Source organism: Spea bombifrons, chromosome 2 (genome assembly GCF_027358695.1).
Source record: "Spea bombifrons isolate aSpeBom1 chromosome 2, aSpeBom1.2.pri, whole genome shotgun sequence".
NCBI classification, from domain to species: Eukaryota; Metazoa; Chordata; class Amphibia; order Anura; family Pelobatidae; genus Spea; species Spea bombifrons.
In genome coordinates, this window is record NC_071088.1 from 19,804,848 (window position 1) to 19,832,768 (window position 27,921).

The 27,921-nt window shown below is 40.7% G+C and overlaps 1 protein-coding gene across 4 annotated transcripts in view; it reads right to left on the bottom strand.

Moving 5' to 3' along the window:
* SSH2 (slingshot protein phosphatase 2) overlaps positions 1-27,921 on the bottom strand; it is a 95,941-nt gene that overhangs the window by 46,116 nt on the left and 21,904 nt on the right. For all 4 annotated transcript variants that reach the window (XM_053457033.1, XM_053457032.1, XM_053457030.1 and 1 more), the window contains one exon: positions 12,793-12,836. In XM_053457033.1, coding sequence (XP_053313008.1) covers positions 12,793-12,836 — 44 coding nt within the window. The remainder of the gene's footprint in view (positions 1-12,792; positions 12,837-27,921) is intronic.

The window sequence follows — 27,921 nt, forward strand, 5'->3', positions numbered from 1 at the left end:
ATGCACAGCATCAGTTAGCTATAGTTATTAATTAACTTATCTAATATTGTATTAGCATTGATGTAACATTTAAACAAGGCGATGATGGACACCTGACTTTGTAATCCAAGTTCCCTGAATTCTATACATGATCTGCACTGTTAGGAATGGTCTTATTCTCCTCACACATGCCCTAACTATCTGGCCAGATAACCTCATTAGTGAAGGAGAAAAGATACCTGTATAGCCCTTCAAGCTCTAATGAACATAAACGTGTTTTAATAATTGCAACCGTGAGAGGTTTGAAACCTATAGACATATCGAAAGGCCATTTTTTTTCTTTTTCTTTTACATGTTTGAATAAACATTATTTTTCCGACAAGCCTTTGATAAATCTTTGCTTTAATCAGGAAGAACAAGAAAAACCACAACTCAACATTTACCTTGTCTGTAATAATTTATTTCTGTTGTTTCTTCTCACAACGGAGAGGTAGACACATGAGCAGACTTGGCAGGAGGCGATACAGGCAGAAAAGATCAGTGCCCCAGAGGACTTTGGGCTCTTCTTTCTCAACAGTGGACTAGATCAACAGTGGGCATGAGAGTGGGCAAATTCAGCGTGGAAGTGGGACCTGAGATATCGCACAGAGCTGGTCCCGTCACAGTTCTCCTACCTTAACAGTAGATCAACGGCAGAAATGATATCCCGTAATTCTCTATACCTCCAAATATCAATAAATGCCTCAATGACTTTAATGCCAGAACAGGTCTTTATACATTTTGTATTCCTTATGGTGCCAGAATCCCATCCTCTTGGGCCACAGACACCAGGACTTACTTTGTACAACAGATGTCAGCGGTGCACACTTTGACAGATTTTATGTTCCATGGAGGATAATAAAATGCTGGCAGGATGGCAACAGTTAGAAAGACTTTACAATTCCTAAAAAGAGTGCTCCGCCATGTCACAATGCCTAATATTTTAATGCGCTGCTAAAACCAGTGATTACAACCCATAAAAATATTTTACACAGATCTAGCACATCTGGAAAGTATCCTCAATATTGACCCCACATTCTTGTTGTGATGCAACAGTGTCTTCTCCCACACACACACACAATAACTTGTGACCCTGGAATATCAAGTCGCATCCTGTCTGGTTACCCACACCCATAAAAACCACCAAGCCGTCCTGACTTTGAGGAAGCTCCATGTTCCAGAGGAAATAAGGGTTTCACGGAGGTTAACTGCCACACTTTATCACCGAGCACAAGCCCTGCTAGATGCAGATGGACCTCTGCACTACAAATGCTCTGCAGATGCTTCATCTTGGGACACACGGATACATATCAGAGATAAAAATAATTTGGAAAGAGACTTATTTATGAATACCACAATGGAAAAAGCTGTGGTGGCCTCAACTATTCATATTGGAAGTACGGAACAGAATTAGAAGCCAAAAGCATGGCCGGATTTTAAACCCCAGCCGAGGCTCTCTCGCCGAAATACCACTGCAGTGATATAACCCGTGCCGTGATATCGGCTGGCCATTACTATAGCAGGAAGAGCGTTAACCAGGACACACAACTAACGCACCAACAAAACCTCCTCACGTGATTATAGAATCTACAGTGTGCCACCCTATTCTCCTACAACAGCAAACACTGGCCCTAACCAGACACTGAGGAAGCCACAGAAGTGGTAAACTTGCCCTAGTCAAGGCAACTACTGTATTAACTTACATTATAATCCAGCCCTGGTCTTAAATATTGATCTTTAATCACAGTAATGGAGGACTTGCCCAGCACTGACGGTTTCCCATCTGTATTAGTCTAATATTAAGATGATGCAATGCTCTACATTAATGTAACGATCCCTCAGACACATGTCATTGGATGCTTACATGTTCAGACAATGCAAAACACATACCAACTTCATCAAGGAGGAATAGATGATTTTTGTCATCAATGTCGCATACGACATTCACAGGCTGATCACAGAACACACATGTCCCATTTACCAGTGCAACTATTACCTTGGATTCATACCTTTTGTAATGTACCGGGTACAGCCACCATTGTGGCCCCAAAGATGTCACAACATGTTACCTTTTCTCAGATGTGACATGGGGAGGATGGCAATGGCCAGCGCCCGGGGCAAGTCCAGCCAACTGGCCCAGTAATAAAATAGCTCAAAGCCTACATGGCAAGCAACACACACCTGTCCAGTCCCTTCCAACACCTATAATATAAAGAAAGGCAATTCATTGAAAAATCATAAAAGGAGCACTGAATGGATCCAATCAGTGGGTAAATGCTGCCTGAAGCCCTTGTATCGCTAAACAACCTGGAGGGTTATGCATCCTTCTCCTTGAATCACTCCCAGACATGATTGGTACAAAACACCCTAAATTTGCTCCAGATATAGGTTATGCAAATACAGTACCACCTTACCACCCATTGGAAAGAATAGAGCAAATGTCATTAAATGAGCTGCACAATTAATGATGTATAATAATGTGTAATAGACTGTAAGCTCGCTTGTACTAGTGCTATGGCATCTGTATCGCTACATCAATAAATGTAATATAATCCAACCCAAGTCTGGCAAATGTAGAAGGCTGCCATTTATTAACCAAAAACAAACTAACCCATTCTCCTATTGATTTATATTCATAATGTATATATTCTGGAAACAACACAGCGTAGACAAGCTGCTTATGTGCCGTTCGGATCTACGCTTCTTGGTGTAATTAAAGCCGGCACAGCCTGTTTACCAAATGAATGACTTCATTTTCCAGATGCAAATACTGTAAGGGAATTTCTTCTTTATGTACAGAAACAAAATGGGGTGGAGAGAAATTATATGTCTGGATATACCGCAAACTAAGAGCAGTATCCTTGGGGGAATAGGAATTATTCAATGCCGTTTCCAGAGCGTATCCCATTCTGGAAATGACAGAAGCGCATCTGCTTTTAAGTCAGACACCCTGCTTGTAACAGCAGCTTCGGTTTTTGTAAATAGAGGCACGATGTACCCTGAGCAGGAGAAAAGTATCAAATTTATGCAAAAACAAGCGAAATGAGAAGCGCTCGGTGTCAAACCTCATTTACAGATATCTGTGGTCTGGCCGAGCCGCAGAACATGGGAGGTGACTCCAGAATGCAGCAATGTAGGCTTAGAAGACCACATGTGAGCCGCTGATAAGATAAAGGAATGAGAGATGTATTTTATTCAGTACAGGACACAAAAAGCAGAAATCCAGCAAAACACCAGCAGGAAAAGCAGGCAGGGAGTGTAACCATTTCATCACTGGAGCAGAACGCACAGAACAGATTTGCTGGCCTATCTAGAATCAAACAAGGGGGTTGCACAGTGCTATAGAACACTTTAAACTCGGGAAATATGTCAATTTCATGTCAAAAAGCAAAACATGCCAAAAAAATGCACTTCCTGCACTACAAGGGGCTTTCCCGAGAGAATGTCTGACCTTCAACAGAGGAAGCAAAAAAAATACAAAAAAAAAAACCTAAACACACTGTGGAAAAAATGCAAAAAAAGTTCCTTATTTGGAGCAGGAACTCGGCTGCTAAAATTTCAGAAAACAAATTGTACAGGTATGAAACTCATCGTGACGTATCGGAATAATGTATGTCTCTGGTCCTCTATACGTTTAGCCGCTGATTGTCTAAGAAGAAGAAGGTTTGGGTAGCGCCGTGATCTGCGGCAGTTCTTGGTGTTATCTCAGCTGGTAATCAGCGCTTCTTGGAATAAATGGCCAAAAGGAAGGCTATGTACTAACTCCGCTTCTGTGCCGATGCCAGTTCCCAAGGCATGCCTTCCCTTGAAGGAGCACAGCAAGTGTTAGCGGGGTCTGGCTGTTTGCCGTCACAAACAGGGGGAGAATACTAAAGTACAGACCTTAACAATGTCATGCACACGCGGCGTGTGCTTTCATAACTCAATGCGCTCTCTTTGCATATTCAAAGCAGTGTTTATGTTGTGATGGATGTGCAGATCGGACTTTTCTTCCTGTTTCACCTTAACCACAAGCTTCTTTCTGATTCCATATACACAACGCGTGACGTCTGTCTGCTCCCTTTGTGCAAAACAGGAAATGTAAATGCAGAGTGTAATTATTAGCTCGTATTTTGCAACCGGTAAAATATAGTAGTATAGATAACGTTCCCTACAGAGTTTTCTGCTCAAATGCAACATAAAACAAAATACAAATTAGCCAATCATCTCCATACAATAAGGGACATGTCCCACACAAATATCCCTCAGCTAGGACACGGGTAAGAAGCTGATGGTTGAATTGTAGTCTCCTAGTTGGAATTGTAGGACCAATAGATCATTTGCTTTCATTCACAAAAAGCTGTAGAATGCTGGCCTAGAAACTGCATTCCACTATTACTCATAAAACGCCAACAAATGTCCTACAAGACACCAGACTCAAGCTTCCGAGAGCTTTCAATCTGTAGGTAGCCGCTGCACGTTGGCACCGGGGGTTGGCTCGTGGAAGTCATGGTGAGCGATGCACTTGTCTGCTCTCCGATAAACCCGGGCAAGACAAAGCAAAAGAAATCCACGCACAACAAATAGAGAGAGTTTCCACCTGTTGAAAAGCAGTTACCGAACATCACCTTGCTTGCGGGCTGTTCTTTACTGGAGAAATATATAATTAGTGGTGGATTTTAGGTTTCACCTCCTGACTGAATGGTTTATCTCCAGCAGTTTGTTTTGGAGGTAGAGATAATAAGTGTTCTCTCACATGTAGTCACAAGGCTTAGACAGGAGAGGAACGGTCTATTGACAACAGAGTAAAGCTCACCGTGCTGTAATGGCGACATAAATCATATGCTTCTTCTTCATTAACGGCACACTTACACAGGTGGGGGCAAAGCATTCACTCAATCAGCAAGTGGAGAGGCAAGTCCATTAAGAAATCATTTAGGAGTGGACATGGTGGCACACGCTGTATTTACAACCTGTTAGAAAGGTCACCCACAATCTACATAACATACTAGTGCTAGAAGAAACATACCACATACATATCACACACCATACGATTTATACAAATCTCCTAAACTTAGATTTCAGGACTGAATACAAATACAAAAAAAATGCAAATTTAGAAGCCACAAGGTCAGGTACACGATGGTAAATAGATTACGCAATTTGATGCCAGAGATCCCTTTTGGAAATGATAAACTTGGTTTGGTGCACTCGTCCGTGGCAGCTTTCATTTCAAGCTAAATATGTTTCCCTCGGCATGAGTCGGTTTATAAAGGTTGAAAGATACGGTATGGCTCGTCCCAGTAACCTTGGGCAAACTGTTTTAGACTCAAGATGGAATCTGAGGAGGCGATGAGGATTACAGATGGAGACAGCCGAATAACCCGGGACGTTCAAACTCTTACAGAAATAATTGGACACTCCTTGTTGGGTTAAGTTGCTGGATGGTCTGAGTCAGCAACAACAAAATAAAAACAGACAGTGCGGTGAGGGTCCTGGGAAGAAATGTTTAGTTCAGCGTCAAACGAAGTTCACGAACATTCTTCAAATCCTCCAAGGGAAGAAAGATCTCTTTTGCATGTCTGCTTGGTTGACAAAGATGGACAGAAGGAGTGCACGATCTTACGTGTTCACATCTGACCATTTCACCCTATGCCCTCAGAAGTATTTTCCACTGCAGGCTCCTCAGGGCCGAGGTCAGTGACTTTTCTCTTCATATACTGTAAATAAATATGGGTGGTATGCTCAACATCCACTTTTTTAAAATGTATTCATTATTTTCAGCCTTCTTTACCGTTACTGCAGAAGCTTTTGGTGCTTCCCAGACATACTAGACTTGACAAATTTCCAAGAGGAAGCTACACAACACTTAAACAAACATAACTTAAAAGACAATTAGCTTTGCCATGTGTTTGGAAAGTGGGTACTTTCATGTTCCTCCAACAATGCAGATTATTGTTCTGATGAAATGTGTTCAAGTAATTTGTTTTACTACTTGTTACAAATATTGGTGTCTGGTGCCAGTGGGACATTTCACCTTCAAGTTACAACGTTTTTTTCATGCATCTCCTTACCCAACGCTTAGCGTCAACAACACAAGTGCACAATGCTCCTCAGATCATCTAGAAAGAAAAGGAGGACCATCAGATCCTTTGTTACCGCTGGTGCCTTGACTTTAAAGTACTTTTATATAAATATCTAGATTTAGTGCAATGCATGTACATTTTGGGGGAAGTATATATATATATGTCTTATTGATTGCAAATAATAAGCACGTGCTTGCGATCCTGCGTTGCATCTTCAGTAAATGGTTACTGGATATTAACATGGGGTCTCCTCTGTGATTACGGTTAGCGATTGGAGAGACCAATAGGAAGATTTGTGTGAAACAAAACCAACACCCCGACAAACGTTTTACAGGGGAATTCACAATTTCCTTTTCCTTTTCTTTATTACTAGCACCGCATTTAAAATGCTTTTTTTTCTGTATAGTTGTAGTTTTTGTGTAATGTTTCCAGGCAGCTGCATATCAGACATTTGTCCACATTTTAGTTCTGCTACCTTAGGGGAGCGTCCTAGATAACCACCGCGACTCCTTATCATACTATAGTATAGCTCAGTCTTAATCACCCACGTTGTCACTCTGATGAAAGTTTAAGGAGGAATGGACTTCATTAGCATGGCCATTAATAATCAGCTCAGTGTGATTACAGGATGATCCAGGTCTGTAGGTAAAGGAAGTTTATTGGAACAAACGAGGGCAAAAAACTGTATCTAATAATTTTCCATGAGAATTACACTTTAAGCTCATTTTGTAGTGGCTGTTTTTCTAATCACATAACACCGGAGTTACAAAGTATTCGATTTTCTGGCTGTATTAGCTATTGGCACCAAGTCTGTCTGCTTCAGTAACATTCCGTCTCCCACACAGCAAGGCCACTAGCAACAGGTAAATAAAGTCACACCAGAGTCACTGACGGGGAGGGGGCGCGTGCAGAGAGATCCGGATATATACAGTATAACAATCAATATGTGTAGGGTGAGCGGTGCGATTTCACTAAGAAGTAAATGTACCGATAGACTGTAATTAACCCAAAATTAATGGGAAAGTTAGCTTGGCCAGCGGGGTGCGGAACATTCCTGTGGGAATCCAGCGTGCTGAGTCAAGCCTAACAGATGGAACAGCATGGCAGGGCCTGGTGCCAGCAGCGTTAATAGGTGTGCCAGACTCTTATTCATATGCCGCTGCCTTTCAGGGTTCCCCAAGCTTCACTTACCCGGGGAACAGAAATGCTGACACATCAGAGAAATGTTATATCACCCCCCCATCCCCCACTGTGCTGATACAACAAGGCACAGAACAGTTTGTGAAACACTCCTAGACCCTGGCACCATCATCGTTAACTCTAACGGAGCTACGGGCATGTCTCGCTTGGTACACCTCACCACCATACATGACGCAATTTACAGTGGAAATGAAGACTTATAAATAAGCTTTTTCCTTCCTTTAACTATAATAAAAAAGCCTGCATTTTGGTTGAAGTATTAAAGGGGTTCAATGTACAAAATAGGTGAAGGTTACTTTATTGTACACAAAGGGCAAAATAAAAATTTGGGAACCCCTAAGGCTCGTTGGAACAAAGGATGGGCTTATATTACGGCCTGTGAAAACCGTAACGCCACAACAGCTTGTAACTGTATTTAATGATGACCTGGAATTATAATCTCTCTGCATTCAGAGAAACTAACTTCTGGTCCATGGACCATAACCCCAACAATGGCCAATCCTATAGTTTTCATACATCTATTCAGCATTAAAAACAAAAACACACAAAAAAGGAACTAAGAGGAATTATTCAAGCCAGACCAAGTACAGAAGGTTCTTGATTTATTTTTTTGAGGCAGATTTGTTCTTTAATGATCATCCTCTAAAAACATCAGTTAATTGCTAGGTACACCAAGAGGCTGCCTAGTCACTTAAGACCTGGAAGCTGTCAACTCAACTGTTACTAGGCTCTGACGGGCTAATGGCCACACAAACTGAGCAGACATAGGAACCTATTCACCAAGTTGAAGTTTGATGGATCCTATGCCTCACAGCAACACAGGTGTCCTCAGCTGAACTTCACCCAAACAAACCTTCAGACACTTTTGGATAAAACTAGACAAAGCCCTCTAGACAAAGAATTCTACAAAAAATTAAGGATTTACTACGCAAGATAAAAACTACAAATGCAGTAAGCAATAAACAGTTATCCGAGGCTGACATGTAATCTAATCCTGATTTCCTGGACACAATGTGAATCCTCTTGGTACACACTCCTGATTTTATGTTGTAATACCTTGGCAAACAACATAACGAGCTCACATGATGATATTCGAACACCCGACATGTGTGAAAACTGGAATTAGTTTTTTGTTTTGCTCAGTTTGATACGACTTACAAAATAAGTAAATATAAACAACAACAACCACAATGTTTTTTTCATATTAGAACATATTAAAGGTAATTCCATACACTGGCTAAACAGTTCAGACTTTTAGGACGTTCTTGCATGAAGACGTAAGGATCACTCGTTAAAGTGGAATATTCCGTATGTGTTACTTGCTCTGAGCTTCTTACAGGAGACATTCTATAAAGGTTGGTGCTTCATAATGCAAAGTCATACCGGGGAGATCATGATGGAATCTTTCATCTCTTCCTAAACGCTCCTTAGTGAATAGATGCTCTCTAAATGGTACGGGAACATAAATTGGGGAGTTGGGGCATAAATATCGATATAACGTCCCTCAAACTGTAGATTTAAAACCACTGCTTCCATATATCAGATAAATCTCTCTCTATATATAAGGTTCTTATACAGCCCACACGTTCAGGCATTTCCTTAAATCCAGGTTTGTTATGGGGTCCTCAAGGACAGGTCGGAAATGGATCTCTAGACACCCAAAAACAAAGATGTGACCGCTAATTAAGCATGCCCGCTCACCAGAAATCTAGAAATGAATGTTAATATTATTTTAATTAAAGTTTATTAAAGTAGTATTTGACATTTTTAAGTATGCAAGGCCTCCATCACTGGGTGTTATTTCACATTATTACATCTCACAGACACAAAGTGACTGAAAGCCCAGAAGGAGAGCCTGCGATGATCAGGCTACATGAAACAATCATGCCATCTTGTGTGCCTTTAAAAGCAATGAACAATCAAATAATTACATTTGACGTGAAACTTATATTTATATGCTCCTTAATGGTCTGTGCCAGCGTATAGATAGTAGAGATAATAGATAGAGTACGGTACCAATTCACGAGAGGGACATAAAGATGCACAAGGAAGAATGGCAGCAGGCATCTGCTAGGTAGTGAACAATCATTACTTCTCGCTGAAACGTTGCTAGGAAAGTCACGTTTCTAGGAAAAGGGATTGTCTCTTTAACTGAATGCTGTCGCTGTGATAGCTTTCAACATTAGGGCCCGTCATCAAATTGTTATGTTACATACTACTTGTTATGTCCTGTTCACCCGTTGTACAGCGCTATGGAATTTGATGGCACTATATAAAACAAATAATAATAATAATATAATAAAAAATAATGTAAAGAATCGATAGCTTGTGCTTTTGTTTGCAGTGAGTGTAATTTTTTTAAAGATAATTTAGTTTAAAGGTTAACCTGAAAGCTACAAACTGCAGACAGAATTATCTCATCAATGTTTCTTCTCCCCACCCTACAAAGGCTGCCTGACCCAATCAATAACAATTGGCAAGTTAACTAAAGGGGACAGATCACCTTCATGCTTAGAGATATCCACGCACGGCCGCTGGACACAGCTACCGGGGTCTATATAGAGAATAAAACCCAGTGTGAAATTTTATAAAAGAGTATAAAATGTAAGATTTTGGGTAAATGATTGATCCCCTTCATGCACGGCTGTTCAAGCTGAATTATCTAAACCTGTAGCTAAACAAAAGAAGAAGGGTTCTAGGTTCCCCCACCCTGCCCCAAGGGGCCCAGACAAGACCTACGCACCTGACTGTGCAACATGATACCTGCGATACCTCTGGCAAAGGGTACGTGTCCCTCTGGGCTAAAGAAACTAGGAAGCAGATCTGCCAAGACTACGACACAATGGGTACAAAGGTGTCCAAAACTCCCGACAACCTCAAGTTAAATTTAAATGTAGCTATTTTTTGCTTGGTGCTAACATACCATCCAGATATTACATTATTACATAGTTAACTCATGTAGAACACAATATATAGTGCAGCTATTGTGCTAGTCTTATAAATAATACAAATAAAATATTACAGCCTACATTTCTGTAAAATAGCCATTCAAAGAGTTAACTTTCTTAATGCTGTTCTTTTTAATATGTCTATAAGCTATACTCTCCTGAGACAAACAATTCAAATGATATCTGGGGATTAAGCAGAAAAAGGTGACTTCAATCCCAAATATGATAAAGTGGTGTTATTGCCATAGCAACCAGCGGAATTCTCAAATCGGATGGAACATTTCATTGGTTGCTGTGGTCGTAAGAACTTGAGGATCGACTACCTTTACAAACATTCGGCAGCCCTCCATTTATCATGAAATGTTGTAATTAAAGTCAGCTTCTCTTACTGCATATGAACGGGGTTGATAAGACGGATTGCGTGTCTGCCCCCTCCCGTGCCCATCAGCCCCTCTCTGGTCTTCTTTTAAGGATAAATGCGACCGCTGAGCCAGGGGAACCTTTTTTGACAAAATATATCGTTTTTGCATATGATGCACGGTTTAAAGTTGGTTTAAACTTGGAGCAAATGCGCACAGCTTGGACAGCCTAAATTTAGAAAATACTTTTGATCCCCTGAAGAAAAATTCCATGAATGTAAAGAGACCAGAAAAGCCATGAGAACGGTGAGCCGTGAACCGGAGGACACCTTCAAACCGCGCAACAAACCGGCAAGTACAGAGCTTTTATCAGGCTAAGGAAATGTGTTTTAAAGCAAAGCTGATTTATGCATTTTAGAAGAAGTTGTTAAAGTAGATCTTTTAATGGGAATCCCTTAATGAAGTTAAAAATAATGTATTTTTGTTCAAGTTAATGTATAAACACACTGGGGCTTTTTTACTAAACCGTTTGCAGGAGAGCTGTGGGCTTAGTGCAATGACTTTGCTCTCCGTTATGAAGGGCCAACTTCAGTGAGTTTCAACTTACAACCACTGGACCTCACAGAGTAACAAGGACCTCAGGCAACAGTTACACAATGACTGGACCATTCTATGCTCCTTCTATGAGTGTTGAATGCATCCTCTTGATGTAATTGTGGGCTAGACAACACTGCAAGGGGCACACTGAATGTCCTGCCTGGCAAATATGTTTTATCCCGCCTTATTCCTGGGCCTGTTCGCTGGACTTGTCCCCTGTGCCGAATGACACCAGCCAGCCGTGAGCGCATCTTACCGTTTTCCAGACCATTATTCCAGTTTTGCCCTTACAGGTGGGACTTCTGATCCAGAGACCGGCTGAGATAAGAGGGCCTGGTGTTTATGAACTACCACGTGGTGTACATGCTGAGGATACTGAGAGTTTAATCCAAAAGCTGCTATAGAGCCACAGGCTGTCCAGCCCATACAGATACGGTTACCACGTTCTTCTTCTTTCCCGAAAACAACTACCCCCCCATTATTTTCTTGTTCTGTCCTTTACTAAACTGAACTTCCATTGTTTCCTTTTTATTACAACACGGAACAAAAAGTACAAACGCAGCCTCTGGATTTCTGAGAAGCACCTTTATCACCTGGCATGGAATCACGAACAAAAAAAGTGATAATAAACAGGACAGGAATAACACGGACGGGTGATGTTTGGGCGTTACGAAACCGGAAACTGCGTGAAGCTTCTGGTGGTCAGGAGAGGACAGTCCATGAACTAAATCACTACGCGGTACTGGCGGCTCCAAAACTCCCAGACAAGAACAGGGAAATATTAACCAGACAAGATAACTCACACCCCAGTCTGATAACACACTCACTGAATCAGCAATTCCTTGGATTATTATACTTTTTATCACTAGTTCCTCATAGTAAATATATATATATATATCATGAGTACTTAAAGGTGCAGTAACCATTAACATGAAAAATAAATATAAGGTGACGTATACTCAATACGACAGCACATGTGAGTGAAACACAAACTCACGGGATTTGTGTTAGAAGTTATGAGTTTTGCTTTTTTTTGTCTTGCTCCTTTGTTTGATAAATAACTTTAGCAGCTGTATACATCCTCCATGTATCTGCAGTCCCATTAAATGAACAGGGGCGACGCACAATGGAAGCAGGGCTTGTTCAAGGCATTCTATATCATCGTGACACTCATACCGGGAAGTCTCTGGGTTTGACCCGGAGTCTCCGAGTGATGCGCTGCTTCCATGGGCTGGAGAGCTGCATTTCCTCACATCAGGTCCCTGCTCACTTCCTGCCTACTCCTCACTCACTTCTTCTGGACTTCCCATCCATTAAAGGCCATCTGGGGATAGCGCTGCCCCTATGAGAAACTTCTCCTACCCCTTCACATGTCTCTTCCCCACAAGAGGAGACCCACCCCATGGGAAGGTTCCACGTATGGCGAAGGAGGTTCTTACAGCAACAGGGCAAAGAGAGGACACTGAGGAAAACTAATCTTAAATGAGGGCCGTTCGAGGCAGCGTTAGGTGTGCCAAGTCCTGGAGTTATACATTAACCACCTATTAAAAACAAACATATACCACACATAAGGCCATGCCTTAACGCTCTAAATACTCGTCTTACCTTCTGGGCTGAGACCGGCACTCTTCCTCTCCACTGTCAGCCTCCTGCATCAGAAACACAACAGTTAAATATGTTACTTTTATTTGTAATAGATACATTATCAGTGAAATCTAAAAGCTTCTACAGAGCTCTCTCTTTCTAAAAACAAGAAAGATTTATAATGCGGTTCATTATACATATTACTGAATAATACTGGCCATTAACAATAAATACATAACACCCACTATTAACTTTTTCTGATATAATAAACCCTTTACACAGTCTTTCATTGTCAGGTACGCCAACAAGAACCTTACACTTCTCCTTCTCCTAACATTGGCATCTGTGGCGGTCGACCCCAGGCACGGGTGTATAATATTCACCTTCTACTCCTTATTCAAGGGGATGGAAGGCTTGTGTTCCCTCAACCAAGAGATGAGAGCCAAGAAGGGATCTCTGCCAAGTTCCATCTAGGACGGCCATTTTGGATTACTTGCATTGGTGACATCGCATGGTGACATCACATACATGTCACAGCTTAATTCTATAATTGCTCTATGCATTGTAGTACACAGTAATACCTTTAATACTGGGCTAATGTATAATTCAATAGCTCATCAATCAGCTGAGGACTCCAGAGTGCAGAATACAATAAATGAATTACCTACCCACACCTACTACCTTCCCTTACTTCCCATACCTACGCCTTTTCAAGTCATTTTCAGAAACCTAAAATCTTATGATAATTCTAAAACTTCCAGTTACCAATTATCATTTGTACACTTTGTTGTTCATCATCATCATCATCATCACTGGCCATGGAACAAGCAGCTCAAAAACCCTAAACTACTCAATACCACAATATGGAAACGTACATGGAGCAATTAAGCTCTACAGCAGCAATCATTCGGAAGGTTTACTTTTATCCGTCTCAGAAGGCATCACATCGCTTCATGAAAGACTTAATTCTCCCACAAACCCCTTCAATTCGAGTAAATGAAAAGACTTTGTAAGTGAAAGAATAAGATTAGAAGCTTTAAAGCATTTGAATAATATTTATTCATTTATTCATATGTACAGCGGCCGCTAATGGACCGAGGAAGATAGTTGCGGTAACAGGTAAGGCGGCAAATACGAACATGCGTTAAACTCCCTTTTTGTGGTTCGGCTTACGCCGCGATTGTCATTAAAAAGATGCAGAGAGGAAAGCGGAAAAGATAGGAGACAGGAAAGAGGAAGTCAGCAAGAAAGGTCCGTGATGTTTGTCCAGGACACGTATACATCCTGCGGACTGCTGCCCTGTCTCTATGAATGACTCGGTTTTATATCACACATAGAGCGGGGCAGCACATGCTCATCACAGTCATGTCAGATGTATGTACGCGGAAAACGGCTGATGTGATCAGCACGCAACATGGAATCCAGACCATCGCCCATTTAGAGGCACCATGTGGACACCATGCTTATACTTCACCTATATTTCAGGCGTCGGATACAGCTGCTAATGTGCCTCCCGTGTCCCTCCTAAAGGGCAAATATTTACTTCTTTGGGGTTTATTTTTTATTTTTTTATTGAAAGCAATGTAAAGCCAGACCTGGGGTCATATTAGGTACAAGTCTATAACCGTCTCCTCATTTCTGTGCGACTTCCAGAGCAAGTAACAGAAAAATACAAAGATAAACAAATGGGACGCATAGTATAAATATTTCTAAAAAATATATAAAAATACAATCTATTAAAAAGAGAAGTTCAAACAAAATGCATGTGTTCGTTAGTGTGCCCCCTCTCTGCGGTTCATGAAAAGAGTTCTACAAGTGCACACACAGACCTTAATATATTGAGGCACAACTCCGGTCCACACAGGGAAAAGAAAAAATGTCGGTGCGCTAAGCTAGTCTCAGGCTCAAATAATGCAAATGTATAATACGAGGCCTACCAAAACAACTCCGGTCCACGCATAGGCGTCTCAATAAAAAATCCATTTAGCCAAGAATACACAAAATTCCGCCCTGTTTGTGGCCCTCGAGATGCGTAGCCCTGCCTCAGTGGCACTACTTACCGACTATGCCTTTAATAAGATCCATTTAATGGATCTCAACTTTCACCGGCTCTACACCCACTTGCGTATTGGTCGCTCTAGCGTGCCTCGTCTGCACTTACAGGTGAACTTGCCGCCAATTTATTAAGATTAGCGTCATACCCGATTAATGAGCCGCTGGATTAGCCATATATCTGGTTAAGCACATTAGTGCAGCTCTTATCCCTTGAACATTGTGCAATGTATATTTAAAGCGATACTCCAGCTGTCATGCTTACTGTAATGCATATCATTTCTGTTGCGTCCCGACAAACGCCACAGGCGGTGGTCTATACACACCCCTGATTTCAATGGGAGTGCTTACCTTCCACTGATCGGCCGCTTCAAGTAGCTTCTTCCCCAGGTAAGTGGTTTCATTTTATAAGAATATAATATGCATTTTGAAGAAAGAAGTAGACAGGTAGATAAATGTATAGACCAACCAACAGTGCTCCCACAGCTTAACAAAAGTTTAAATATCCTAATGATGACTGCTTAGATTCTTCTTCTTTAAGTCAAATTGTTACATACTACTTGTTATGTCCTGTCTACCCATTGTACAGCGCTATGGAATTTGATGGCGCTATATAAAACAATAAATAATTAAAATACTAATTTCCATATCATTACCTGTTGCTCTACTGAATATAGTCATAAGATGTTTTTAAAGCCATATGATTTAATGCCATCTGCATTAACAATATGTATATTCAGCTTCTCTGTAATTTCTCAGCTACATAAACCTCATATATATTATATATATATATATATATATATATATATATATACACACACATATATAACGTTTCACATTTGTACAGTGCTAATAATCATTACACTATTACAGTATATTGGGAAGCTGCACATTTATTTATTTCCACTAGATGGCAGCACTATACCGTACTACAGAAGTCCAAAAACACTAGCACAGGTATCCCCGCTTTTCGAAAGCTTTATGCCACCTCATTTTTACGAGAAACCTACATTAGCACCTGGTTTTTTTTGTAACTGAAAGAAATCTGAAGAGGATTTTTGCTTTTACAAAAAAGTTGTAAAGGAACATTCCATTTTCGCATAGCGGGCTACACCTGTATAGTATACTCTGTACTCGATAGATAGATAGATAGATAGATAGATAGATAGATAGATACCTGTCTTCCCTGCTGTATGTGCTTCCAGCAGAATGGGTTTTCAAATTATTAAGAGTGTTGCTATTAAATGTTTTAAATAGCAGAGGGCTAAGCAATGCATTTAGTTGCCAAGTCCACAAAAATATTATTATTATTTTTTGTTTTATATAGCGCCATCAAATTCCATAGCACTGTACAATGGGGTAATTACCCAATATATGGGTAATGGAAATACATCTCGATCAGTAGACAAACTTAACCAACCTTTGGTTCCTTTTCAAATGGCATTACTAAAGGGACATTACATGCCAATGATCAGTTAATATTAAACTACTTTAAACATCCTTTATTTTACATAAAAGCTGACGCAACCCACTACTGTCTGCATTTCGCTCCTGCTTGAAGCAACCAATCCCTGGTAGAAAAGCGTTCCCATTGAAAACAGTGAGGGTGCTCTCTGCGCATGCACAAAGGGGATCTTGTTAAACACCCTAAGACTCATGCGAGCCAGCTGGTGAGGAGTATCCTGCGCATGTGCACCGCTAAGCAAAAGATGTAATTTGGTACTCCGAGCTTGCAAAATAAGGACAGTGGAGGGGGTGGTGTGCTTGGATGAATCCCACTAAAGATTTGTATGCAGAAAAAGGTAAATCATAAGGTGACAACCACAGCTGAACCAGGAACAGAGCTAATCCGTAGAACATCTAAACGTAAGGCAAAGTTATTCTTGGAAACATTAGAAGCCCCCTACCACACACACTTACAAGCAGATTTTTCTGACCATTGTAGTGTCCCTTTAACTTGGATAGTCATCAGACAGAAGATCCACTTTGAAGAATTACTGATAAAGGTTTGTGTCTTCCCATCAGGGAGAATGGGCAGACCAGATGAGCCCAATGTGTCTAAACCGCCATCAAACTCTAGGTTTCTAATCTCAAGCTCGGTAGCTGCAACTTTGGGGAGACTCAACTGTAGGCTCTTTAAAAGTTCTCATTTCATCAGCTCAAGCGATGAATTCTGCCGTGGGTTTCTCTAGACTCTGTGTAAATAAAATAAATTTTAGGTGATCATTATCTAAAAATCAATCTCACTGAGCTCTGCAGCACATCCAACAATTCGCAGTTCATGAGCAGAGGTAAGAAAAATAATTATCCAGCGATTAGATTTCTGAGTCTTAAAATATTATTTCCTTTCAGGATCCCGTTTCCATACCAGACCTGTGTTTTTTTTTTTTTATCCTATACACAACATGCTTTTTTACTGAATATTTTCCAAGTACAGATCCATTATCCTTGGAAGTGAAATATTAGTGTTCAGGATGGGCTGAACGTAGCTGCTCGCTCCAGAGGAAGAAAGGTACAGTGTGCGGCTCCGCGGTCGGCTCTGTACACAGTAGACGGCTCCGGCACACACGCCAACTAGCTCAGAAATCCCACATTCAGCTAAAAATGAGAAAACTGTCCTTTCACAGGAGACCACAACATGCCCCGACTACAGAAAGGTAAATACTGCCTCTGGAGATGCCCAGTCTGCATTACCGTCAAGATTCAGCACTTTCCTTCTAGAGTTCTTCATGAGTTCTCTTCCTATAAATTTCATTTCATATATTTCATATAAAATACGGTGCTTTGCTCTTTACAGAAATACAGAGATAGTCTGAAGCTAATGTTAAAGATCTGTGCCTGAGACTGCAGTAGCTTTTACTCATCATCAGGTGACATCATCGTGCACCAAGATGACCTGCAGGAACAGTATCCTACAAGAAAAGCATTTGCACAAAAAATAAAGTCGTGTGAGGTTTATGGGTATTGTTTGAGATTCTGCTCTTGGCTGCACATCAGCCAATTAACCAGTATATACCAGACGCGGTGGAGACGGACATCACGTTACGGGAACGCCTCTCGTCAGCAGGAGAGGACAAGGATCTGCGGGGAAATCCTTAGGGAAGAATCGGGTGGACTGAAAAAAAGAGAGCGTCAAAGATAACACTGACAATGTCTGGTAATTTGACATTAACCTGCCATTAAAGGCTGAACAGAAAATACACCTTGCCATCTTGGTTAACAAGGTGTTATTTTGTTGGAGGTTTTTATTATTATTATTTTGTTATAAAGATAAAACAATGACACACTTAGACAGGGCTTGTAAGATTCCATGAGTTATGCAGAAAAGGGTTAATATTTGGTTCCTTTACAGGATTTCCTTAAAAAAAAAGTTAAAGCCGGGTTCTAAAATTCTCTACTTCACTCCGAGGGCAAATCACAAAACCGTAATCTCAGAAAAGAAATGTATATAGATACCCTATCCTTTCAAACTGTGAGGTAACTTTATTAGATTGTAAGCCTGACAGCTTCTGCCCCCTGTAGGCCCGTCTGTCTAGGAGAAGTGCGGCAGACACCTGGACACCTAGATCCACACTTGAAGGCATCCCCAAGAAGCCACCTGAGATCTATTATCCGAACACATTTGGAATTCAGGAAGTCTTTTTACCACCGCAGCAGATATGATCCTCCATTACTGGGAGGCTCTAAAAGATGAGGCATGGGGATGATTACGATTCAATGATGTACAAATAGTAATAAAATGCACTGAAATGGAAAACGGGATCCATGCTCATCTATGATTTCTTATTTCACAGACAGCCATGCAAAAGGTCAACCGCTTATATTATCAGCATTATAGTAACCTACATCTCATCCTCATTACACTATAGAAGAGGTTATATATTCTATAGAAGGGTTATAGACACTATAGCCTCACACAAACTAAAGACTGTGTAAGTCGGGTTACTTTGCGTATTTATTACAAATTATTAAATAAAATGATTATTTAGGATTATTTTCACAGAGAAGCACTGATTGTTCTGACTGCGGTCATCTGATCAGGGTGCAGGGTAATCCTTCCTTAGGGATTTCAGCGCTGAGACAGACAGGAGTAGATCTGCATTTCTCTAATATTCTTTTATCCGCTGTCAATACTACAGTCACATTAAATGAGTATTTATTAAAGGGACACTTACAGCATACGAAAGTACTTTGTTAAGGAGACGTTGCAGTTGCAGCTTCCGGTGGCGTAACTACAGGGGTCGCAGGTTGGCCCTTTATAATGCATAGTGAAGTCAGGTAGGTAAAACTCATCTAAACTCTCCTGTAAACGCCTGGCTTAGTGAATAAACCTCTCTCTCTACGTAATTACATACATACATTACCACTGAAAGTTTTGCGCTAGTCAATGTTAGCAAAACATGGTTCAAGAGCGCACCCTGCCGTGACCCTTCCATGCAAGGTCCAAGCTAGCCTGATAGAGCAGCTCATACTTTGTAGGGTATGGGGAGTTCGGGGGGATTTATCATTATTATGTTTTAGCGCTAGCAGATTCCACAGCGCTACTAAAAGCAGGAGAATACAATATGAACAACGAGTGTTGCGTGCTTCTTTATCAAAGTTCAAGAGCTTCTTCCATTGTTTCCGTGTCACCATGACACTGTCCACAATACAAATATATCCTCATAGCTGAAAAGCTACCGTGTAGGGGAAGCTACATAGTAATTTTTAAAACATGCTAAAGCTTGCATACCATGCCTTTTCTGGATAGAATGAGGCCCCATTTCCAACAGGAGTGACGTCAAGCACTCCCAGGAACGTATATGCCGTCGTATCACTGGGTCCGGAGCTTAACGTCTCAATATATAACGGCAACGTAAAATCATATACACACACGTATGGAGTTTGCTGGTGCTATATAAATTATTGCATTTATATAACAAACTCACAAGCTCTTTTTGGGGGCCATGTTTTGTTACAGATATTTTCACGTGGAATGAATATCTCTGTAAAAGATGTAAAACTGTGATGACTGCCCAGAACATATGGTTGCATTTTACCGTCGCTGAAGAAAACACGAGTATCTGAGCAACAGCGTTCCCCAGAGTAGACTTCTCGCTGCTGAGCTCTGGTGTCTTCAGACCATTATAGATACAAATGTATCCAGTGAAAGGCTCAGGTACAGGCCTGGTTGTTCTACCACCATCCTTAATAATTTAAGCTCATTTTCAAGGTGCAGCACTGGTAGGTTTCTCCTGCATGAACGGCTGAGATGGCCCCGCATAATGTATAGTTCATTGAAGAAATCTCACTGACTTAACTGTACATTAGGGCCGGCCAAAGCTGTTCCTGGAGCAGAAGCTCACTGGGGTTGGACCTTTATAACTTAAAGGAGCTGAAACCACAACTCTCTTGCAAACTCTCCCTTTAGTGAATAAACCCAAACATGAGTAATGTTTTGTCTAGATGGACAACCACCTTTGCACAGAGTCAAGTACACTAGGCATGTTTTATTAGGGTGAAACGCTTTGCTGTTTCTATACCTCTACAAGGAGGCCTTAGGTTGCGTTACCTTTTGTGTGCTCACATCTGGAGACCAAAGAACGTCTACTAAACTGGTTAAGGGTTAACATGTACTTATCTAGAAGGACTAAAAGGACAGACAGGAGGGGTTTGCCAGGAACCTGTAAAACAATTAAACGGATTTAACAAAGATCAAGAGTGAACTGTATTGAAATGCAGAGAGTTAGGATAAGAAACCTCCATATGCAACACTATCAGGCAGCAGGAATGGGGCGGACAAAATGTTATCCTGGACATATGATGAGGACCAAGTAAGGTTTGAGGTTTCAAAGAATGTAGAATGAAATGCAGGCTAGGTGCTGCACACAGCTTTTATCTGCCATCAGTTCTTAGACACATACATTATTTCAGATTATGTATGGATGAGTGAGAAAAGCTGGTGGAACAGGAAAAACATCTATAATAGCCGACGATAAAATATAAATTCACAGAAGCTGCTCTGTCCAGTGGAAATAAAAGCAATCTCATTTAATGATGAACTGGCATAAAAATTGTATTGTCGTTCATTCATGCGCCTTAACAAGAGTTAAGTGTCCACAAAATGGTGTTCTATGGCAAAGGAGCACACGGTGTACAGTGAATTGTAAAATAAACACAAAGTTATTTGATTAAGCAACAATACTTATGGCCCAATGACCTTGACAGAGACAGATTAGTACAAAAGGTTGTGCTGATACTCCAATCACCCAAAATAAACTCCAACCACCCCATTGAGCAAAACCCTTATGCTTACGGCTGCATGCAAAGCGGGACTGTTTTAAATGTATTAAAACAGAGTGACAGGTGTGCAACCGGAAACCTCTCGCAGGAAAACAAAGATCCAAGCAACAGGTCAACAGAATTAGCTTAACCCCTATTGTTCTTGAGTCAGCCATAGCGTGTGTGTTATCAATATAAACTCACAATGTAATCTCTTTATGAGAATAACAAATAAAGCAGGCACACTCCAACAGAAAGGGAAGAACAGTAGGAAGAATTCAGGAATAAAAAAGGGATATTTAATGTGCTAATTTTTATTTATATGGCAGCATTACTAGAGGGACCCTCTGACATTAAAAAAGAGCAGATACAGAGAACTGCTAGAGCAAGTCTGCACTGAAGCTGCAGCGTACAGCAGAGAAACATACGGTTTCTAACCCCCTAGACAAACCACGTCTCCAGTGCCGCCTACTGCATGTACTTGATGGCTAACATAGGAAATAACCCAATGCTGGCACCCTCTACCAGCCCATCGCCCTAAGCAGCCTTCTAATTGACCTATATGAAAGGCCGGTCCTAAACAGGGGAGTTTGTCCTTACAAGCACATTAACATCAATGGGTGACATTCGAAGAACATGCAAAGATACCCCTGTGTCAAATACCTGGCTTTCATTAAAATGAGTAGTATTTCACCTAGAATTGCTGGTCTTTTATTTGGATGCTTATTTATACTTAGACTTGGTGGACTGCCTGCCATAACAGCAGCAACCACAAAAGTAATGTTACTCAGCTAATCAAAGGGAAACGTGACCTCATGGGGGAAAAGCAAAAGGTTGGGGATCTTGTAGGATATGTATTATTAGGGATCCCATATTGCAGAATTATACGATTGTTCTACAAGCTGCATGGGCCTACTACTAGGATGGCATGGGCCTTCTACTTAGTGTAACCGGTGAGCCATGGCTAAGTTGGCCAGAGTGGAAGTCCGGTAGTTACTAGATCTCAGGTACACGTTGCCGTTAATAAGTAGCCCTGAAGGCATATCTTTAAAAAAAAAAATATATAGCATAAGGACTACTTGACTAACATAACATGGAATGCTTGATTCCTGGACATCTTATAGCAAGAGCCCAAAGGACTGTTTGAGGTCTATAGTATACATGCAATGGTAAAAACAACACATTAGCACTTCTTTCTCAAACTTGGAAAACTTCCAGGTCTGAAGACAATGAGAACTACTCTGTAGAGGAAAAGGAAAGCCAACTAACAATCAAAACGATGACAGCATTGACTAATATAGGGTATGTCCTTACTAGGCTCCTATAGGAAAGACACTAATCTTTTGGTGTTGGCTGATAATTGTTCAGTTCTTAGAGTAGAGAAAGAGGGGAGAGGAAAAATTCACTGTCTCACTTCTTCTTGTATAATGCGGCAGACTTGCCCAAAGACGGAAAGTCTGGATCCAAGAGGCAGAGTCTTGAATTCAAGGTGGGTCTGTACATTCCACCACACCAAAGACTTGCATTATGGCGCCCTGAGCCTAAATCACACAAGAAGTTCATAAAATGACACAGGCCCATCAGGTTTAACACTGATAATAAATATATTATAACAGGGCTCGACTAATCCCAGGTCGCCTAGGTGTTTGTCAGCCTCTTACATTCACAAACAATTGCCCCCGCATCACCATGCGGGGGCGCTGCTACTGTCTGCCCAGGAGTCTGTACAGACAGCACAGCCACTCCAAGCCTGTGATCACTCCCACGAAGTGATTCTGTAGGCTGAAAACGCGGTTGCAGGAAAACCAGCAATCGTGTTTTCAGCTGCCACAGGCAGCTTCAGGAAAGGGGGTTGAGTGTTGATTGGGTCCCCACACAAGTGTGGGTACCTGACCCAACACCCCCCAGCTGCCTGATCGCTCCATGAGAGCGACAGTGCAGCGTTAACCCCTTCAATGCCACAATTGTGTATGACACATTCGTGGCATTGCAGGGGTTAACATTTGTCCCCACAAGCTTGTGGGGGACTAAATATCAGTCAATGCTGTGCTCAAATGGAACATCAGCATTGAAAGAGTAAAAAAAAAAAAAAAAAAAATTAAAAACCAGCACTGACCTGAAAGTCCAGGGTGCTTCCAGGTCAAATGCTGTGAGTTTAGTAAGTGGGCTGATGATGATCAGATCACTCCTGACCAACCAAAATCCTGGCTCCTAACTTTTTTAGCTGGCGCCTAGATTCACAACAAATTTGTCAAGCCCTGTATTATAACCCTCCTCTGTCCTCCGCACCAGTGAGTGAGACTACAGAGACTTTCTTTTGCCAGGGAGTGGTTACATTGTAAAGAAAGAAGCACATGTATATATTGAACGTGTATGGACAGAAGTCTGCAGTACAGTTAGAGAAGGGGACAGAGATTATTTTTTCGAATTCTCAATATGAGATACAGAGAATTCCAACAATTTACTAAATAAACTGGACAGTCTAAAGACTTCCCTTTTATTAATGCAACTGTAAGCAGGCGCCCTAACCATATTACAAATGTAATTGTAAGAATATATACGGTATATTCTAAACATCCCTTTGTAACACTATACTACTGGAAAATCCATTTAATTGTAGACCCATATCCCCTTTTCCTAAATGACTTGTGTTTGATCTTTGCATGCAGTACTGATCGCTTGCAAGCAGCCAGGAAACCAGCGCACATGAATACACACCGCGGAGCGCCAACAAAAATAACAAAGGAATTCACGCTGGACACCACTGACAACATGACTAATATTTTTGTTTTTGGTAGATAAGCCACATATTAATTGGCTCACAAATATCTTATATAAAATTCTAAATACTGAGTTGCAGATAAACCAACAGAAGACTAAAAGCAGTGCTAGGAGGCCACTTAGATTAGAAACAGCATTTGTCTTTATTGCACGGGCACAAGACGGTTCAATATGCTTTTGTGGAACAGGCAATGGCTGGCAGAGCACTGTAGGAGTTGCTGTTCAAGCGCATGTTAGCTGATGTATGGGGTTTGTAGCTGAATCGGAGACACGTATATATTCCTTTTTTGCCATGGATCATCGGAGATGTTACAGCTAGAAAGATAAAACCTACTATTATTTATTGCTTTATATGGCACCGTCATATTCTGTATCGCTGTACAATGAGCAAGGACTAAACGAGACATAGGCAGTGGATCATGTAACAATTCGGTACCGGGGGCTTATCACAAAGGATGACGGGAGCTCAGGAATCCTTAATACTGGAGGGCTCCCGGCTTCCATTGTATCTTACCAGGGAAACAGTGACTTCAATAAGGAACGAGAAAGCCTATACCTCAAGAATTATCAAAGCACATTTGACGTGTTCCCCACCCCGAAACTGTTGTTTTATTTTCACCTTGTAATCACGTGACCCTAAAATATATTACGCACGCCCACCATTATTCTTAAAGGAGAGCCGCTGCTCCACGCTGGCTGATCATCTGATCCTGAACCATCTGTTTCCCTAACGGCAACCAAACCATCGCATGCAGTACAATCTTAATAACTATTAAATGCCAAATCATTAAATGACCTATAGAGGATATTTATTAGGTAGGATTATTTATAAAAGACATAAATCACAAATATAATTAATTACCCATTTAAAACGTGAAGACTGGACAGATATAAGGTCAGAGAAACAAATCCATGTTAAGCAGATGTGCTATTAGCGGCCTTTTAATATATGCCTTCTGCCTGGCCCTGCATCACTGCAAGGACTCCCCCTGCTTGACTGCACATGAAATCAGGCTGCAAGAAGGCAGGTCAAACCTTTAACACATGATTTGCTATGAAGACAAATGAATGCTACTGATCTACACAATGCAAGAGAATCCAGAACCGTAAATATAAGCACAAAGGAATGTTAAACGGCACACAAAAGATCATTTTATATTCTCACCGCTCTTTAAGAGAGCAAGACTTTGTATTAAATGTCAGTATTACGGAATGATTATGATTACGGAATGATTACATAAATGCAGGATTTTATACAAATAATAAAAGGTTTTTATGGAAAAGATAGGGCTGCCCCTCCAATTCTTGAGGAGTTGATACATTCAGCTACTGATGCAGTTGGCACCAAAGAACGTGGTTTCCTGGCTGGAGCTTCTCAGATTTGCTCCTTGTTAAATGCCCACCTAAGCGATGGCGCAGCTGGATCAGAGGACCTCCTTTGGCTGTTCTGCAGTTACCCTTTCCATTTCTTCCCTTTTTTATGTACTATGTTGTTATACAGCTATATGAAACCGCCATGTTTATTTTGTGCTCCAACCATGAAGAATGTCCTTTATTAGGGTCACCTCGCTTGGTGACTTATCTTCCTTCTACTTTGATTGGGTCTCATCCCCCTTCCCTTTATTCCTTTCTGTACCCCTCATACTTGAATATTCAAAAAAATATTGATTTACCCTAAAAAATAAAATACTTGTAAAATGTAGCTAAATTGGACCAACAAATAAAATAAAATATTTTAAAAAACTGGATTGTAGAACAATTTTTTGGTAGTGATTTAAATGCATGGGTGATATTGCTGGACATTTTGAAAGCAAGTGGTATAAATATTTTAGAATATTTTTTTTTAAACCATGCTACTTGGTGGCAATTTTCTTTGTCCTTGAGCAGCATGGAATTAATGACATTCTCCGGCACAGAGCTCGTTTTATTGGACTCTTTATGGAACCAGGACATGACCTATGATTATGAAAAAAGAAATCTATGGCTACTTACAGTAAATCAGGAAGAATTGTGCCTTCCCCAAACAGTGGGCATCTAGAAAATAATATGATTGGCATGGGTATCATGCCAAATAATGCCACATCTGGTCAGACACAAAAAGTCCCTTTACTTTTTTCTATTACTTTTATTTTTTGTGTGATTGTGTGTTAAATTGTACACGCCTTGGGGATTTTATCCCCTAAAAGATTTAAAATCACAACTGCCCTCATGCATTAAATGAGAAATAATTCACAGGACAGGACTAGGCAGCATAGTTTTTAATCTGCAATCAGCCTTTAGTTTCCTAATCCCGTAATCCTTTTCGCTTTCCATTTAATCTGGTTATAAACTTTCCCTTATCCACCTCCCACCTTTGCAAACCACCTGCTTTATCTACTGTGGACTCCCTTTATTTAAAAGCTTCTACCTGACTTATAAAGATGGAATACAGCACAAAACCAATATAGCCCTGACAGTTTTCCTAATAATAAGAGAATATTCCAACAAAGCTCCCATTACAACTGTTTGGCCCAACAAGACATTCTAACCCATTTCATTTTAGCCATAGAAAAGCAAGCTTTGATAACCCAAGACCCCGCATCTCATAGGAAAACTACCTCAGTCACTTAAAAACAGAGTTTACTATTATTACCTTTTACTTATATACGCAGCGCTTCTTACAATCCATACATTCACGGGTATGACAGAACTAGAATAGACAGACTATGACAGCCCGATACATGAGATAACTAGGGTCCTGCGTGGAAGGTTACTAGTCTCTCTCTTAAAAGGTATCTTAAATGTACTCTTTTCAATATATTGCAGATTCAGAGTTCAGTGGGGTTCTAGGGCCCTGCCAAGGCCAGAGAACATCCAGCTGATTGCTAACGAACTGTAAATGAGTCCATACATTCTATACTAATCCTCGCCATGAGAAGTCACAAGATGCAGGAGTTCCCCCAAAAAAGGAAAATGTAGAAGGCTTACTATAAGCTTGTGTGCATGACCCCTTTCAAGATATGTATTGTTTTTTGTCTATTCATGTTGGTGCTATATAAATAAATGATTTGAGAAGAAGGCAGGAAAAACCATCTGGCATCTCTCTGGCCCAAGGTACTGGTACCCAATGGGATAATGTAAAAAGGAGAAATGGTCCAGAAGACATGCATTATCTCACTGTGTGTGTGTGTCCAACCAGACGCATGGTAGTAAATTACGGTATAGTCTATGAACTAGCATCAAGTCAAGATATGGGAACCATTTTGAATCTTGAGTAACAAGAACGGATAAAAAAAACCAGTCCAACATGTTAAGAACATTTTTTATGTAAACACATCGTAAATAATAAATACACTGATTACCCCGCTTGTGGCCACTGAGTTCTAACAAGATTAGAAGGCCTTTTCCTTTAAGTCTTGTTTACTGATAAGTGTCTAAACTTGCACTGAAGAAACGTGAGAATAAGATGTCATCAGCTCACAAGAAGAAGAACAGCCTACAGTGTATTTCATTAAAGTCCTCTCTCGTTCTCTGTTTCTTCCACGGTTATTGCAACTGTAATTACAAAATTATACTTCAAAGCAAGCAAGAAATATGTATGCCCAAAGGTTAAGGGGGCCGGTGATTTTTAGAGAATGATATAATTACTTCTGTTATCGCAGGCAAACGGTACCCCTTTGTTGGACAGAGATATGAAAAATGCCTTGGAGGTCATGTCTGGGCCTCTCCCTGTAGGATCTAAAGACGTTCTGAGACCAAAGGGAGCGGAGGAACAGACGTATCTCTGTCTGCAAGCAATGCGCTAATAAGAACACATCCAGACACGCAGAAAATAAAGATCCTTGTGTCAACTTATTGATAGAAACCTAAATTACAACAAGTTAATTCTCCCAGTTTTCCAGTCCACCTAAATAAAACCCGAAGAAAGTCCTCATACAAACCCTAAGCATTTCAACATTTGCCATTTCACTTATTATGATGATATTTAATGCACAATGTTTTTTTTTGGTAAAAAGAATAGTTATTTTGCATTATTCCTCTTATACCCAAAAATCTGATATCTTTCTATTCCAGCGC